Source organism: Chiloscyllium plagiosum, chromosome 13 (genome assembly GCF_004010195.1).
Source record: "Chiloscyllium plagiosum isolate BGI_BamShark_2017 chromosome 13, ASM401019v2, whole genome shotgun sequence".
In the NCBI taxonomy this organism is placed as follows: domain Eukaryota; kingdom Metazoa; phylum Chordata; class Chondrichthyes; order Orectolobiformes; family Hemiscylliidae; genus Chiloscyllium; species Chiloscyllium plagiosum.
In genome coordinates, this window is record NC_057722.1 from 51,521,870 (window position 1) to 51,541,117 (window position 19,248).

The window sequence follows — 19,248 nt, forward strand, 5'->3', positions numbered from 1 at the left end:
TAGTTTGTACTGTTTTGGATGACTTTTTCCTTTGGTTAGACCCTCAGAATGCATCTCCTACACCCAGCATGTTATTCCAGTCATTTGATTTATCTCCAGAACCACATTTTTAATCTTTTGTAATTATCGCTTTGCCTCAATTGGATTATAGGTCATCCTTTCATTTGTTATTCAGCTGCTGACATTTACTCATGCCATCTGACACTCTTGATCATCTGCAGAGACCTATTATTCGGCCTGTCAACATTCCACTCTTACCATTTGTACGATTGTTTGATCTTTCTGATTATCAAGTCTGTGCCTGGGTGCTGTCGTCACTTCACCCGACAAAGGGCACCATTCAAAAAGCTTGTGATTTTAAATAAACCTGTTGGACTACAGCCTGATGTTGTGTGACTTTTGACTCAAGTTTATGTCAGAAGCACTTAAACTTACGTTTCAATGTTTTATAAGAGAGTCTCTGTTGTGTTATGATTTTGTTTCATAACTTTGTCTAATTCCAATTGTTAGATAATTCTTTTTGTAAAAGAAAAACATCATAAACCAAGAGAGGACTGTGTACTCTCAGACCACAACTGGAATATTGTGAATAGTTTGGGAACCCTTATCCAAGAAAAGACATATTGGTAAATGAAGTAGTCCAGAGAACATTCACTAGGCTGATACCAAGTATGGAGGGACTGCCTTATGAGGACAGGTTGAACAGAGTCGTAGAGATATACAGCACGGAAACAGACACTTTGGTCCAACTTGTCAATGCCAACCAGATATCCTAATCTAATCTAGTCACCATTTGCCAGCACTCGATTCAGATCCCTCGAAACTTCCTATTCATATACCAATCCAGAAGCCTTTTGAAAGTTTTAATTGTATCACCTTCCACCACTTCCTCTGGCAGCTCATTCCATACACACACTACCCTCTACGTGAAAATGTTGCCCTTCACGCCATTTTAAATCTTTCCCCTCTCACCCTAAACCTATGTCCTCTAGTTCTGGACTCTCCCATCCCAGGGAAAAGACCTTGTCTATTTACCCTATCCATGCCCCTCATGATTTTATAAGCCTCTATAAACTAAGATGATGCAATTCATCCTTGTAATTTAACTCTTTAAGGCCCAATATCATTCTCATTAATCTCCACTGCTTCCATTTCAACACCAATTCACCCTTCTTAAAAGTCTAGGAGAAACTGCCTGCTGTTCTGCAAGCTTGTGGCACAGAATCTTTTCCGACACCTGAACAAAGTTAAACATTTCACTCAAAAGACAATATTGCTCAGAGTACAGAACTCCCTCAGCTCAGAACTGGATTGTCAGATTAGATTATGGGCTCAAATCCCTGAATGGGCAGTGCTATCGTTATTTTACTGGGCTAGTAATCCAGACTTCTTGACTACTGTTCCAGAGAGATGGCTTCAAATCACACCACAGTAACTTTACATTTATATTGTTAAATAAGTCTGGAATAAAAAGTTAGCAGTCACTATATAATTAGTAAAACCATCCAGGTTTGCAGACCTTCTGGGGTCTAGCCTCTATGTGACTCCAGATCCACAATGATGTGGCACACTCTTAGTCATCTCCCAGAAGTGGCAGAGGAAACCACTCGATTGCACGGAACCACCTGATTAGCACCACATCCACAACATTAGGTAACTGCCTCCACTACTGACAGTCAGTCGCAGCAGTGCGTACCATATGCAAGATGCACTGCAGAAACACACCAAAGATCCTCAGACAGCACCTTCCAAACTCAAGGCCGCTTCCAAGGGATAAGAATAAGAGGAGACCTATTAAAATATACAAGATTCTTAGGAGACTTGACAGGGTAGATGCAGAAATCCCATCCCAATCTGCCCAAGAAGTAAATCAGAGAATTCTATTACCCACTAATGTCACTGGTAGCAGAGCTTACTGCAGGTAATGTACCCTAGAACTGACAAAAGATCCAACCCACAAGTAAGTAAAATCTGAATGAGTGTCTTCGACTAAGGATGATTGAAGAAATATTCATAAAATAAATTGGGAGAGGCTCTGAAAGTGTTCTCTCCCCACCCCATTTTCCAAATGCTTATTTGTCCAAAGTACTTACCACTTTAATGCCCAAGATGCCGATTGTTTTTTCCTTAAGGCTGCAGCGTAATCATCGCCTCTAAAGTTTTTACTGTTAAAAGAAAAGGATCAATAAACTTTATATTTGAGAGCAAAGGCCATATTAGTTTACAACACAGCAACATTTTGTCAGAAGCTACACCATTGCGTGAACCTAAATGCTTCTAAAATAACTGAAGTATAAATCAGTAGAAGTTTCAAATTTATCTTGAGACATAAACAAGCAAAAAGGAAGAATAATTACCATTTATTAAGTGTCAATTCAACCAAAGAGATTGCCTGCAGAACAGTTATGCAGGAATAAAAATTGTTTTAAAAATATGAAATAATGTACCTGTAAGTGACATTCTTCAAATATAAAACCGGCTTTTTAACTCTATCAAGGGTGTTTTCTGCAATAATTATGTTCACACACCATTCAAACCCAGCTACACCTCATTCAAAGTACATCGTTTTCAGAAGTTTTATTTTGAAATGAGATTAACAGTGCAAACTCTTATCAATTAATTAAATTGATTTTCATTAATTACAGTCTGAGCAGGAACTAATCAGCACTACCACCATAGATGTGTACAATCTGACAGCAAATTCTGCATCTCTAAGTAATTCTGCAAATGTGCAACCATAGAAGTGACTGACAGTTCCAGTAAAGGTTACCAAACACTGAGCTTTGCCATCATTACTATTAGAAATCTGAGCTAATGACAGCAACGTTTGGATTTCCACCCTTAACTGTGCATGTACAAGCTACATACTGTCAGATTCAGATGAATAACAGTGACAAACGCTAACAGCTTGTTCATCATTAATACCATTAAATCTTGGACATTAACTCTCAAAATGGAGACAAATAGGAAGATGCAGAACTGCAGCTGACCATTCAAGTAAATGGTGTATGGTTTTAATATAGAAAAACACACTTTACTATCTTTGATTGGTCACTTCCTTAAACAGAAATTATTGTTCATGATATCAAGGACTGTAATATAGTGCTATTCTTTCAGAGGAATTTGGCTAGATTTCCAAAGAGAGATCAACAGGACAAACCCCAATGTTTGTCAAACTGTCCCCACCAAAATTCAATATTCTTGATTTGAGATATTATGATGATTCTCTTCACTAACTCATTCACAAGCGCACTATGTTTACTATTTCGCATGTCCATTCACTCATTCATAAAACCACGTTTTGTAGTACATTTTAATCTTGCAAGATAAACTAAATTAAACATCCATTCCAACGCATTAATGTTTTTCTACATCTTTCAATTCTTATCAGCCCAATGTTTCAAGCAGTGTTTAGATCTGTTTCTGTTGGTCTTAGCCCTGAATAAGTGTTACTATTGTAACCTACATAGAACAATACTATCTCCGCAATCATGTCTCCATATTTCAAAACTATGAAAAGATTTTAATATTCATTAGCCCTGAGTAACTGCCTCTCGGGACCTGAATAGGTTCCAGAACATCTAATAGTTTCCTCCACGAGTATGTACTTTTTAAATACATATTAAATAGGGCTGCTACCCCCTAAGAAACTTACTATCAAAACAGCACTACCATGAAACTGCATGGAAGAATGTGTAAGAATGTCAAAACCAGCAACAGTAAATGAAATCTCATGACCCAGCTATGGGAGATCAGTTTAATATCCTCTATATTTTTATTCATTCATTTAGATCATTTTGGTCTAGTATTTTTACTAATATTGCTAACTTTAAAGACAAAACAACTAACACCTCTTAATTATGCAAGCTCAGACCAGACAGTCATTCAAATTCCATTAGGAATAACAGCAAGCATTTAGCAAGTGCTTAAACCATCTCCTGCTTCCCTATGACAGATGTCACACAAACTGGTGTACAATAGATACAATTATGTGTTACCATAGTGCAAAATTTTTAATAAATGTAAAACCTGTGCTACTGTTAAACAATACTTTGGACTGCATTGCTGCCTAGAATTGTGCTACTGCGGATGCTCAATAAACAGCCTATTTTCACCACCCACTAAACTCGGTCACCATTGAACACAATCCCACACTAGCAAAAAACCCTAAAATCAGACAGCTTGCTACTGCATTACATTGGCTGTTTGACAAAACATTTCATTGGTGCTAGGCTAATTAAAATTAAGTGTTACACAAGTACAAAAAAAGCACACATTATACACTTCAGAGTAATTGGGCTAGGGAACTTGTCAGCTAAAAGGAAATTGATGCAAAATAATTTTGAAAAATGTACAAAGGCTTATCAATACTACAATAAATCTTTTCCCTTTTGAAATAACTTGCTAGTTCACAGCCCTAACTTTAATCCTATCCTTGCTGAATACATTATCCATATACATCACGGTGCCCTAAATTACATCAAGTGCATTCTGTTCTCACATTCATAGAACCATCAAATCACTACAGTACAGGAGGCAGCCATTTGGCCTACTGAGTCTGCACCAACAGTCTGAAGAGCATTCAACACATATCCCGCCCTCACACCCTATCCTTATAACCCCGCATTTACCATGGCTAACCCATCTAGCCTGCACATCCCTGGACACTACAGGGCGATTTACAATGAACAATCTACCTGATCTTTGGACTGAGGGGAAACCAAAACACCTGGCAGAAATCCAGGTGACACTGGGAGAACATGCAAACTCCACATTGACACCCATGGCTGGAATCAAACCCGGGTCCCTGCACTGACCACTGCTCTCACTGATGTGCATTTTCTCTCTGTAATTCAGCACATTACATTTAAAACCTTACTCTGCAAAGTTCTCCATGATGTTCTCCAATTTTTGTTCTGCAACTCCAACAAGCTTATATCACATGACATTTCCACCCTCTCTCCTATAGTTTTCTGCAAGAATGGCACCAGCTTCACCTATTGCTACAGTCTTATTCCCTGAAACTCCAGCCTAAGCTTTATTTAAAATCTTGGCCAAATTGGTCAACTACGCAGACCGGTGGCAGATGGAATTTAACCCTGATTAATGGGAGGTCATGCATTTTGGAAGAAAGAACATGGCAAGGGAATACTCAATGAATGGCAAGACACTATAAAACTCAGAGGAACAGAGGAATATTTAGGTGCTTGTCCACACATCCCTAAAGGTAGCAGAATAGGTTAATGGGGATAATTAAGAATGCATATGGAACACGGGAGGCCTTTATCATTCATGCCACAGATTATAAGAGCAAGAAGGTTAGATTTGAGCTGTACAGAACTTTGATTAAGCCATAGCAGAGTACAGTGGACAGTTCTGGTCACCACACGATAGGAAGGATGTGATTGCACTGGAGGGGGTGCAGAGGAGATTCATCAGGATGTTGCCTGGGTTGGAGTATTTCAGCTAAGAAGGGTGGCTGGATAAATTTGAATGCTTTTCTTGAGCACAGAAAGATGGCAGGGTGCTGCATGGGAAATCAGATAGAGGTGTATAAGATTATGAGGGCCTTAGGCAGGGCAAATAGGAATCAGCTGTTCCCCTTATTGGAAGGGTCAATATCAAGAAGGCATAATTTTAAAATTAAAGGCAGGAGGTTGAGGGTGGAATTGAGGAAAACATATTTTCACTCAGAGGGCACTAAGAATCTGGAAGACACTACCTGGAAGGATAGTGGTGGTGGAAAGTCTCACAACCTTTATAAATGGTTTGGAACTGCCTGATGATCGAGCGGCGCTCCGAAAGCTAGTGTGCTTTCAATTAAACCTGTTGGACTATAATCTGGTGTTGTGTGATTTTTTAACCTTCATAAAGTACTTGGATGAGCATTTGAAGTGTTATAACATTCAAGGCTATGGGTTTAGTGCAGAACAAGAATGACTAGTATAGGTAGTAGTATATTTTTGGCAGTGCAGAATTGTGGATTGAAGGACCTTCTCTGTACTCTATGATTTTATGATGCTACGAAAACCCATCTGTTCAATTTAGCTTCCATGGGCTTTTGTTAATTTCCTTACATCAAGTATGGGAAGCACCTTGGATGATCCTTACATCGCATCTTTAACATTAAAGTGTTTTCTCAAATAAATAAATATCTAAACAATCAACCACTTTGTCTTTAGACACTGATAAAGAGGCAAAATTAAGATTTCGGTCAAGTTGAACTTAAAGATCAAAGATCATTAAACAGCAGAGACGATAAAAAGCTCCGATTCTAAACTGATAAAGTTAGAAGAGACATTGTTACTCCTAAAACTCAAAATCTCACCTCTGCAACCCTCTCATCAAAGATGGCGATTCAATTTCACTAATTCCAAGTTTGCCCAGCAAATATTCAACAGTTGATGGATTAGCAAATCCAAGTGTTTGGTGTAAAATTGTATCATATGTTTCAGCAACATGATTGCCTAGCGTTGAAATACGCCTGCAGACAGAAAGCAAAATATTTTTAAAATGTAAATGCAGTGGTAGGAATTCAGCTCAAAACATGATCATCAATACCGACATATTCATTTGACGGAGAATAAATAAGCAGAAAAGCATATCAAGTGCCCTTTCAACGTCAAAACAAGGGAAGCAAATGACGTATTCAATGCAAGTAGTGAAGTACTCCTGTCACAGTCAAATTTAATTGTTTGCAATATTTCCTACATCATATCAGTGAGTACACTTAAAGGAACTTAATTGGTTTTGTTGCACTTTTAATCTCTCAAAGTTGTGAAAGCTACTGCTATATAGAAATAAAACCCAACAAGGATGATGATATTGTTTGATCTGGTTATGGAGAATCAGGTGGGTCAAATGGATGAGGCCTCAGTAGAGGTGGAGAACAGTGATCTGAAGAATTTCTGGATAACAGTCATATGGACTTGAAATGTAAACTCGGTTCGTCTCTCCATAGATGCCAGACCTGCTAGTTTCTCTAGCATTTCTTTGGTTTCAGCTGAGTAACGCAAGTTAAAAATGATGTGAAGGCTCTCACAAGGTTGCAGAAAAGATTTATAAAAATGATTTCCTAATTAGAGTCATATAGATGTACAGCACAGAAACAGGCCCTTTGGTCCAACTCATCCATGCCGACCAGATATCCTAAATTAATTTAGTCCCATTTGCCAGCATTTGGCCTATATCCTTCTAAACCTTTCCTATTCACGTACCCATCCAGATTCCTTTTAAATGTTATAATTTAACCAGCCTGCACCACTTCCTCTGGCAGTTCATTCCATACACATTCCATCCTCGGTGTGAAAAAGTTGCCCCTTGGATCCCTTTTAAATCTCACCCCCTCACCTTAAACCAATACCCTCTAGTTTCAGACTCTCCCAGCCAGGGAAAAGACTTTGTGATGGATTTCAAGTTACGTGGATGATTGGAGAAACTATGTATAAAGTACTATTGTGTCTGTCTTAACAGGCCAGATCAGAGTATTTAGTCATTAGTTGAACTATGGGAAATATTCAAGTGCAGTTACCTTGAACCATAGCTGCGTTTCATTAGCCCTATAACAACAACAGATTAGCAGATTTTCATGCATTGTCCAAAGAGTCAGGAACGTTTACCTAAAATACCAAATCTTTTTTCATGTTACTGAGGTACAAAGTGCAGACTTGGTTTTGAGAGTAATGAAGATTTAATGCCATAGTAACATATTTCCCTTGGCAACTTCATGCCAATTTGGAGAATTTGCTATTTTATAATAGTGATGTACGCTGTGAAGAGTACAATGTGTTTAGTAGTCTCTGATTAACAGTGCTGAATAATTGAGATCGTCTTTTGCAAATCTCTAAATATTAGGTATCAAATGTTTATTCTGCAAAACTCAACGGAATGCTTTAAAGGGATAGAATGATGATGGAAAAGCCAGTCAAACAAAGAGATAGCTTTTCTAGTCAAAATAAAGTCATCTAGATCTCTTTTTAAAAAGCCATACAATTATGTTTTTCATCACCATCCTGCTATTACAGTGGAGAATTGCAATTTAAAACATGGCAAGTGAAAATCTAGGCCTCTGTGAAGACCATAGGAAGAATTCTGAGCAGGAACTAAAAGATAAATTAAAACTCCAATCCAGTTCAACTAAGTAAGTGCATAATGATCCATGTGCTGGGAAACTCTCTATTCCCTTTTGTGCAACCTTCCAAACAAGAAAGTGGGCTCGGAGAATTTGGAAAGACAATTAATCTGTTATGACATTATTAGGTTTCATTAAGGGCCTATATAACCTGAAATTGCTCTGAGGATGAACAGCCATGAAATAAGAGGTAAACAAAGTTAAGTGCAGCAGAATGGGGGTCAGCATGTTTTTTTTTAATTTGGCAGTTCAGAATACTGGAACTTCGTGCAAGGTAGAAACAAGCAAGGCTCTCTGCAAAAACAGTCCTCTGGTTTCGCAATCTTTGAAAAGATCCTGACTATAAAGCATGTCTCTATTCTGTTCTCCGAGATTGCCATTACTAGCTGGGAACGAGAAGGCACTGACGAGAAGGATTGGGGAATTGACAATATCCACTGCCACTGTTGAGGTGGGACCAGGGTTTACCAATCCACTTAAAACAGGGCAAGGATGATGGTCTTTAGAAATTTTGTGCCATCCACAGTGAGTTTATTGATGTGCACCTTGCTGGTATTCACTGTATTCTGGGAATTCAGACAGAATATATCTACTGGTCAATTCAGTCAAGGGCTGAATTAATTGAATGGGAAATACAAAATCCAACACAATGGAGGCAGGGTTAGAAACACAGATTAACCATTTGGCTAACGTGGTGCCACTGTTTAAGAAGGATGGTAAGGACAAGCCAGGGAACTATAGACCAGTGAGCCTGACCTTGATGGTGGGCAAGTTGTTAGAGGGAATCCTGAGGGACACGATGTACATGTATTTTGAAAGGCAAGGACTGATTAGGGATTGTCAACATGGTTTTATGCATGGGAAATCATGCCTCACAAACTTGATTGAGGTTTTTGAGGAAGTAACAAAGAGGATTGGTGAGGGCAGAGCGGTAGATGTGATCTACATGGACTTCAGTAAGGCATTCGACAAGGTTCTCCATGGGAGACTGATTAGCAAGGTTAGATCTCATGGAATGCAAGGAGGACGAGCCATCTGGATACAGAACTGGCTCAAAGGTAGAAGACAGAGGGTGGTGGTGGAGGGTTGTTTTTCAGACTGGAGGCCTGTGACCAGTGGAGTGCCACAAGGATCAGTGCTGGGTCCTCTACGTTTTGTCATTTACACAAATGATTTGGATGCAAGCATAACAGGCACAGTTAGTAAGTTTGCAGATGACACCAAAATTGGAGGTATAGTGGACAGCAAAGAGGATTACCTCAGATTACAACAGGATCTTGATCAGATGGGCCAATGGGCTGAGAAGTGGCAGATGGAGTTTAATTCAGATAAATGCAAGGTGCTGCATTTTGGGAAAGCAAATCTTAGCAGGACTTATACACTTAATGGTAAGGTCCTAGGGAGTGTTGCTGAACAAAGAGACCTTGGAGGGCAGGTTCATAGCTCCTTGAAATTGGAGTCGCAGGTAGGTAGGATAGTGAAGAGAAGGTTTGGTATGCTTTCCTTTATTGGTCAGAGTATGGAGTACAGGAGTTGGGAGGTCATGTTGCGGCTGTATAGTACATTGGTTCGGCCACTGTTGGAATATTGTGCGCAATTCTGGTCTCCTTCCTATCAGAAAGATGTTGTGAAACTTGAAAGGGCTCAGAAAAGATTTACAAGGATGTTGCCAGGGTTGGAGGATTTGAGCTATAGGGAGAGGCTGAACAGGCTGGGGCTGTTTTCCCTGGAGTGTCGGAGGCTGAGGGGTGACCTTATAGAGGTTTACAAAATTATGTGGGAAATGGATAGGGTAAATAAACAAAGTCTTTTCACCAGGGTCGGGGAGTCCAGAACTAGAGGCCATAGGTTTAGGGTGAAAGGGGAAAGATATAAAAGAGACCTACGGGGCACCTTTTCACACAGAGGGTGGTATGAGTATGGAATGAGCTGCCAGAGGATGTGGTGGAGGCTGGTATGATTGCAACATTTAAGAGCCATTTGGATGAGTATATGAATAGGAAGGGTTTGGAGGGAAATAGGCCGGGTGCTGTCAGGTGGGTATAGATTGGGTTGGGATATCTGGTCGGCATGGATGGGTTGGACCGAAGGGTCTGTTTCCATGCTGTACATCTCTATGATTCTATTACAAGTTTTGTGTGAAAAATAATGACAGTACTTGTAACTGGAGGGGCATATCTGAGTTGCATCAACGAATTATACTAAAATATACCTTTTTAGTTTAAATATTTGTCACCCATTTATTGTTTGAATTGTGTTGACTTTGGTTGGTTTGTTACAGCAAATGGTGAAATCATACCCTGCAATTTTCTTTCCATTTGCTTTGTGCAAAGTCTTTTCTTTTCGGAAAGAATCATTCGACAAAAGAATTGTAAGGCAAGATACAATACATCCTGGGAAATTATGACACATTCTGTACTTGAGTAATGACATATCCGTTACTCCAAGGTTGGAGGAGTGTAATGTCTCTTTCACATCCCATTACTCACAATTATCAATAAGGCTAGTTGTATACCTTAGCTACATTAGGATTAGAATTTTTTAAAAAATCAATCAACCAAGTTTCTTTAATAAATAAAACTGATCTATTATGATGATAGAACTTACTTAGCAAATATGTAAAACTGATTAATAGTTTGATACAATAAAATAGAATTATTTCGAGTTTTAAATGGACCCCTCCCCCGCCAAAACCACCGTAAGCATGGACACAACAATTCAAGAAAAACTAAAACACTTCCTCTCTAAAGATTAATTTTGCTCTTGAAGAAAAAGATTGATAACACAGGAAGCTTTCTAGATGGTTTTCAGTCAGCATCCTGGCACATGTGCAGGTCACAAAACACATTCAGTTGTCACTGGGACTTTTGCAGGCAATTTGCCCAGAAATCATGGGCAGTTCAATAGCTTTTCAAACGAACAGATGCATTTATTTTGCAAGTCCTACACTGAACAGTCCTAAAAGGTTTATTCAGAAAAGGTAGAGTGAGAGTTCAGTTGCTTCACATCAACAAGCAACCAAATTGAGATCCAAGCAATATTCAGAATAAAATCATGAATCCAAGCTTATGATTTCCAGTAAACAAGTCCAGACAATTAGCTGAAGACATGTGACTGTCAAGAAGTATCCTTCAGAAAACAAAAGGTTCCAATATCCTTTTTATTTAAAAAAAAAGTTCAGGAATCTCCTCAACACTCCAAATGAACTACAATCCATAATTTTTAAACATGAAGCCTCAAGAAAATTAATTATGGAATATTTTCATAAGTCCATCCATGGAATAAATGAAATGTCACTTTTAGATGTAAAGAAAACAAATTTTAAAGAAATATATATTCACACATTTTCTTTCACTCTTTACACCTAACTATACTCGTTTTATCCAGTACAACCTATGGTACTCTTAATTCAAAGCAAACTAAGTCAATATACAGCCTCAGCAATTACATGGTTTCCTTGCAATGTTGATCATTTTTAATTGATAGGACTTTTGGCAGTAGACTTAATGGACTGAAAGGGCTATAATGCATGATTCTATTAACCTAAGACTGCAAATGTGAACTATGCTGAAATAGTTCAGCATTCTGGTTTTTGAATTTTTCTCACAAAGACTGCAAGATTATGATCAGTATACACCAATGTCTCTTTGTTATTATGATGGACATATGCTTCAAAATGTTTAAGAACCTGACCAAACTCACATTTCTTTTTCCACTGTGGACTATCTTTAATGCAGATTTAGATTTTTGGAAAAGTCTCACACTTCTCTATGCCCGACCCACCTTATGTAGGACTGCACCTAATCCTAAGCCATGAGCATCAACCGCAAACTTGAAAGTCTTTGTCAAATTTGGAACAGCTAACAGCTTTTTAAAAAATCAATATCGCTTACACCCTCTCAAAAGATGGTTGGCACTCCCTGACCACAATACCTTGGCTTTCCTTTGCAGCCACACCATACAGCTATTCCTTAATTGATACTAAATTCCATTAGTCACCACACACCCCCAAAAATCTTATGACATCTCATTTTGTCTTAGGGGCAGGGAAATCAATTCATGTTTGTACTTTTGCTGTCTTTGAACAAAAGCTTAGGTATGTTTTTTTTTTACTTTTTTTTAAAGTTCACTTTGGTAACCTTTATGTTAAAACAATTGCAAATTTCTATCAATAATGCTTCCAATGTACCAAGTGGTACTTCTAAGTGTCATCACACACCAGCACATTAAGGTCAATCATATGATTGGGAGCATGACCTAACAATTGATTCATTTTTTCTGCAAAGTTGCTATGGCATTTTTCTGCTCAAATGGAAACACGTAGTATTAGAAAAGATTGTCTGGGTGACAAAAGACACAATATTTTTTTTAGCTCCGGGGGTTAAAGGAAACCTGCCAGAATACCATGATAAATGTGTTTTGGTAAAAAATCTGGCACTGCCAACTTATCAATGGTCTTCCACCCAATTCCTCTATCAGGAGACTGCATTTGTTACTGAATGCAGAATTTGGTTTAACCATTAGGCTTGTGTATTAATATGACCGGGATACTACGGCTACTTGGAATAGTTTCTGGACTGAAGTGATAAATATGCTGTTTAAAGGGAGAGGATTCTCTTACACCTACATTAAACGTGGATAAAATCATACCCAGAGTTGCCCCTATACACTTCTTTAAATTCTGCAATTAACTTCATTAGATCTCATCATTCTGCCTCTAACAATGAAAGCATGTGTGTCTCTCCCTAATTGTCCAGTCTCTCGCTTTAACGCCTGTATCCAACTATGAAGTTACTTTGTCTGCTGTGTCAAATTCGACTCAAATCTGTTCAGATTACTTCTGAAGGTTCTGAAAGCTTCAAACCTCAGGTACCAAGTCAGAGAAACTCAGAATAGCCTGTCTCACCATCTCAATCTGTATAAGTCTCTTTGCAACGTATGCCATAAATCTCAAAGTTTGCCAGTCAGTCTCAAGTTTTCTTTTTGCCATGACATTCGTTTCAAATCATCTTTTTTAAAAATGCCTCAGTGTCCCCTTTCATCAAATCTGAGGCGGGCTTGCTGATGCTCTCCACTAGGTCTTGGGCTTGAGTCAGTTCTTTCTTGATTAAAATTTTCTTTGGAGTCAGAAACAGCCTTTTTTTTAAAAACGTGGAAAACATTTCCTCTCCCTTTTCTTTCTCTCTGCAATTCAAGTTTCAGCTCAAAATATGCTGTCTCTTTTTCCACTTACTGAAATATATACTCCTTTTCCTCAAACGCTCACTCTAGCTTCTTCTTTTCCAATTGGTGCCAGTGCAAACTTTTCTATGGATTCTACTTGTTGTTCTAGCTTTGTCACTGCAAATCTTCAAATTTCCATCTAATAGTTTCTGAATTTCAAGTTTCCTAGCTGGAATCTTTAACTGTGAGTGTTTTGCCACACTCAGCAGTTGCGCAGCAGTCAATTCCTTCAAAAAGTAAAAAACATCTATTCCAGGCTGCTGTACATACTCAATTGCATGCAAGTAGCACAAGTTTTACTTTGACCCACACAAATCTGGCAACATGAATTTTATCCTTTTCAATTATTACCCCATTTCCAATTACATAATTCTGGTCCTGGGTTATCCCTCAAGTCCCAAGTTTTATGTCACAACTGAGGATTTCTTTTATTCACTCTTGGGATGTGGCTGTCTCTGGCTGGGCTAGTGTACATAGTCATCCTAAGATGCCCTTGGAGAAAGGGAATATGTTGCGACAAGGGCAGTTAAGAGTCAACCATGTTTCTGTTGATCTAAAGTTGGATGTAGGCCAGACCAGATGTCAGTTCCCTTTCCTGAAGGATATTAGTGAACCAGGTAAATTGACAATGGTCATCACTGAATTTCTAATTCCAAATTTATCATCAATTTCAAATTCCACTACTTGCCATGGTGTGTTTCGAACCTTGGAAGTTACCTGGGTCTCAGTGTTACTATTTGAGTAACAATAACATGAGGTTTCTGCCTCCAAATGGAGAAATGCAGTTTTCTCTCTCTCTTTCATCCCACTATTCTACTAGTCACAACATAAATATAAATGTTTTGCCCAGTAACCAAAATGTCCAATCGCATACTTTATATGAGATTCAGACCAAAATAATGGTCCATCAACTAGGTTGATTTCATGTGAAAACAGAGCTTATTTGGCAAAAATATAAAGTTGATAAACACAGTTTGAAATATGAAAGCTTTAATATTTACCCTATAATCTACTTCGTGCACACCTAATCACAAGCCAACTAGAAGGAAAAACAAAGAGCTTTTGCTTCAGAGATTAATTTTGGGGAAAAGAGACACTTTGGCCAATAAATTAGTGCTTGTAAAAAAATGTATAAAGTATGAAATATTCAACGTGATTCTCAGTTGGTGTCATCACACAGCAGACAAGCAACACTAAATACAAGCAGTTGTCACTGGGACCTCTGCAGATACAGTTCATCAGAAATTGTCAAGCATTCAGAAGTCTTTCAGGATAACAGCTGCATTGGCTCTTCAGTTCTCACACTGGAATCTCCAAAAGATTTTTGTGTTCCCCCAATCCACCCCCCAAAAAAGGTAGGGAATGAGCTGGGTAGCTTCTCACTCAGAAGACAACATCCCAACAGGAGTCCAAATAATATTCAAACCAGTTGTGCTTTCCAGTAAACAAGTCCAGGCAAGTACTTAAGTCATGTTACATCCCTTTTAAAAATAAAAGTCTAGGTATTTGTTCAGTTCTCCAAGTTAGCCATTGTCCACAAGTTTGTAAATATGAAATCTCAAAATTAATAATGAAGTATTGGATGTAGGTTTGCTCGCTGAGCTGAAAGGTTCATTTCCAGACGTATTCGTTAGCTTCCTAGGTAACATCTTCAGTGGACTTCATGCTTTTTATTTTTATGTTTGGGTTTCTTTGGGTTGGTGATGTCATTTCCTGTGGTGAAGTCACTTCATGTTCCTTTTCTCAGGGGGTGGTAGATGGGGTCTAACTCGATGTGTTTGTCGGAATGCCATGCTTTTAGGAATTCTCGTGCATGTCTTTGTTTGGCTTGTCCTAGGATGGATGTATTGTCCCAGTCAAGGTAGTGTCCTTCCTCATCTGTATGTGAGGATACGAGTGAGAGAGGGTCATGTCTTTTTGTGGCTAGTTGGTGTTCATGTATCCTGGTGGCTAGTTTTCTGCCTGTTTGTCCAATGTAGTGTTTGTTACAGTCCTTGCATGGTATTTTGTAAATGACGTTAGTTTTGCTCATTGTCAGTATAGGGTCTTTCAAGTTCATTCGCTGCTCTTTTAGTGTGTTGGTGGGTTTGTGGGCTCCCATGATGCCAAGGGGTCTGAGTAGTCTGGCAGTCATTTCCGAAATGTCTTTGATATAGGGGAGAGTGGCTAGGGTTTCTGGACGTGTTTTGTTTGCTTGTTTGGGTTTGTTGCTGAGAAATCGGCGGATTGTGTTCATTGGGTACCCATTCTTTGGAATACACGTTATAGGTGATTTGCCTCTGCTCTGCGTAGTTCCTTGTGCTGCGGTGTGTGTTGGCTCATTGAAATAATGTTCTGATGCAGCTTCGTTTGTGGGTGTTGGGATGATTGCTTCTGTAGTTCAATATTTGGTCTGTATGTGCTGTTTTTCTGTAGATACTGGTTTGAAGCTCCCTATTGGCTGTTTGCTCTACTGTGACATCTAGGAATGGCAGTTTGTTGTTGTTTTCCTCCTCTGTAGTGAATTTTATGCCAGTAAAGGTAATATTGATGGTCTTGAAGGTTTCCTCTAATTTGTCAAGGTGTCATCCACGAAGCGGACCCAGAGTTTGGGTTGGATAGTTGGCAGAGCTGTTTGTTCAAGTCTCTGCATTACTGCCTCTTCTAAGAACCCTGATATCGGAGATCCCATGGGTGTTCCATTGGTTTGTCTGTAAGTTTTGTTGTTGAAGGTGAAGTGGGTGGTAAGGCATAGGTCCACTAGCTTGATGATATTCTTCTTGTTGATGAAGTTAGTTGTGTTTGCTGTATGTGTCTTTGGGTCTTCTAATAGTGTTGTCAGTGTTTCCTTGGCCAGGTTAATGTTGATTGAATTAAACAGGGTTGTTACATCAAAGGAAACCATTATTTCACCCTCTTCTATCTTAGTGTCTTTGATGGTCTTCAGGAATTATTGGGTGGAGTGGATGGAGAGGCTTCACCACCCGAAATAACATCACCACAGGAAATGACATCACCAACCCAAAGGAACCCAAACATATAAAGAAAAAGCAGGAATTTTCAGCATTGCTTCGCATGAGGTCCACTAAAGATGTTACCTAGTAAGGTAACAAAACGTCTGGAAATGAACCTTTCAGCTCAGCGAGCAAACCTACATCCAAAACCTCAACCTGAGCTACAAATCTTCTCAAAACTCGCTAATAATGAAGTATCTCAACAATGGGTAATTTTCATTTTCATTATTTACAACATGTTTAAAATTTTAATACTGGAATTCTAATGACAATTAGAGAGTTTCAGAGTAACAACAACCCAAGTAAAATCTCACTAAGGTGATAAACTCTCATACACATGTATATAGGAACATTAGTTATCAGCACTCTTAACTATCATTTACTGTGAAGTTAGATATTGAACATCTGTACCTGTAATAAGTAGGAAGATCTTCCCTACTAATGACACCTAATTTCCAATGAGAAAGATGAGTTGGAAGTGCTGAAGGATGCAAAGTTATCGCAAGCCTTTCATGGTAACGATCAACATCTTTTAAGGCAGCTGAAAAAAATTAAAGAAAGAGAGAATACATGGAGGAAACTGGCAACACATTTAAGTCAACATCAACTTCCCGAAAAAAGAAAGACTTTCATTACCTCTTATGAGATCTCCGACTTGAAAGTAAGACATAGGATCTTCATGTTTTCCATGTGAAGGAACATCTCTTAAGGGACAAAGTGCCTGTAATAATTTAACACCTACTTAATACATCGTGCAATTTTCTTTGCATATGTTTAAAATTTTGGGGGGCAAATTAAAAGCTTGTTTTGTTAACTTAAAGATCAGTCCTGAGGCTTCAAACATTTGAATCTTTGTAAAGAAAACTCAATTAATTGTAGGCCAAAGAGTAATGAATTTTGGATGGACATACAACAGATAAAAATGAGAAGCCTCTGCACGACTTGGGTAATTCAATTTGGATTGTGCTGCTCACAAGCTGAGGTAAACATAAATAAGAAAAGAAGAGATTTGTTTCTTTATCAAACTTTCTTTTATATTTCCAGTTATTTACAAGATAAGAAACTGATTAATTTTCAACGCAAGTTTTATTATTTTCTCAGACAGCAATTTTGGTAACGTCTTTGTGAAAATTCTCTTATCCCTCAAGTATGTTTCAAAATTTCTCTTATCCCTCTACTGGCACAGAGGGGAAAGGGGGAAAAGGAGGAGAGTGTTAGTCATTGGGGACTCAATAGTTATAGGGTCAGATGGAAGGTTTATTGGGAATGAAAGAGATTCATGGTTGGTGTGTTGCCTCCCAGCTGCCAGGGTCCATGATGTCTTGGATCATGTCTTTGGGGTCCTGAAGGGAGAGGGTGAGCAGCCCCAATTCATGGTCCACATAGGTACCAGCCACATGGGTAGAAAGAGGGATAGGGATGTAAGGCAGGATTTCAGCGAGCTCGGGTGGAAGCTGAGAGCTAGAACAAACAGAGTTGTTATCTCTGGTTTGTTACCTATGTCACATGATAGCAAGGCGAAGAACAGGGAGAGATATCAGCTGAACACGTGGCTGCAGGGATGATGCAAGAGGGAGGGTTTCAGGTTTATGGATAATTGGGGCCCATTCTGGGGAAGGTGGGACCTCGACAAATAAGACAGTCTTCACTTGAACCAGAGGGGTACGAATATCCTGGGTGGGAAATTTGCTAGTGCTATTCGGGAGGGTTTAAACTAGCTCAGTAGGAGGATGGGAACCTGTGTTGTAGTTCCAGTACACAGGAGGATAAGAGTAGGGAAGACATGGACTGGATTTCATGGTCACAGGAGTGAGCTGGCAGACAGCAAGTTGGTTTGAAGTGTGTCTACTTCAATGCCAGGAGTATCCGGAATAATGTGGGTGAGCTTGCAGCACTGATAGGCACCTGGGACTTTGATGTTGTAGCCATTTCTGAGACATGGATAGAGCAAGGTCAGGAATGGATGTTGCAGACTCCAGGGTTTAGATCTTTCATTAAGATCAGGAAAAGTGGTAAAAGAGGGGAGGTGTGACTTTGTTAGTCAAGGACGGTATAACAGTGGCTGAAAGAACTTTTGACAAGAACTCGTCTACTGAGGTAGTATGAGCTGAGGTTAGAAACAGGAGAGGAGCAATCACACTGTTGGGAGATTTTTTTTTTAATATAGGCCTCTGCAAAGTTCCAGGGACGTGGACGAGAGGATTGGCAAATCAATTTTGGACAAGAGTGAAAGGAACAGGGTGGTCATTATGGGACACTAACTTCCCTCGCATTGACTGGAAATGTTGTAACTTGAGTACGTCGGATGGATCAGTTTTTGTCCTAGGCACGCAGAGGGTTTCCTGACAGTGTGTTGAGAGGGGACAAGAGGGGAGGCCACAGTGGATCTGGTACTGAACCAGGCCAGGTGATTTGATTTAATGGTAGTTGTGCAATTTAGAGAGTGACCATAATTCAGTTACGTTTAGTTTAGCGATGGTAAAAGATAGGTACATGCCACAAGGCAAAAGTTATAGATGGGGGAATGGCAATTATAATGCGATTAGGCAAGACTTAGGAGGCATAGAATAGGGCAGCAAAATGCAGAGGATGGGGACAATCAAAAATGTGGAGCTGGTTTAAGAAATAGGCATTGCGTGTCTTTAATAGGTATGCCCCTGTCAGGCAGGGAGGAAGTGATATGGTAAGGAAACTATGGTTTACTAAAAAAATTGTATGTCTTGTTAAGCAGAAAAGGGATGCTTAAAGGCTTTTGCCCAAAATGTCGATTTTCCTGATCCTCAGATACTGCCTGACCTGCTGTGCTTTTCCAGCATCACACTCTCAACTCTAATCTCCAGCATCTGCAAAACTCACTCACCTAGGCTTATGTGACGTTGAGGCGAGATGGTTCAGATGAGG

At 39.2% G+C, this 19,248-nt stretch overlaps 1 protein-coding gene across 3 annotated transcripts in view; it reads right to left on the reverse strand.

The window, feature by feature from the left end:
• Nucleotides 1-19,248, reverse strand: part of ttc14 (tetratricopeptide repeat domain 14) — a 62,063-nt gene that overhangs the window by 21,457 nt on the left and 21,358 nt on the right. For all 3 annotated transcript variants that reach the window (XM_043702367.1, XM_043702365.1, XM_043702366.1), the window contains 4 exons: nucleotides 16,984-17,068; nucleotides 16,759-16,888; nucleotides 6,329-6,484; nucleotides 2,094-2,165 (listed from right to left, as the gene is read on the reverse strand). In XM_043702367.1, coding sequence (XP_043558302.1) covers nucleotides 2,094-2,165; nucleotides 6,329-6,484; nucleotides 16,759-16,888; nucleotides 16,984-17,068 — 443 coding nt within the window. The remainder of the gene's footprint in view (nucleotides 1-2,093; nucleotides 2,166-6,328; nucleotides 6,485-16,758; nucleotides 16,889-16,983; nucleotides 17,069-19,248) is intronic.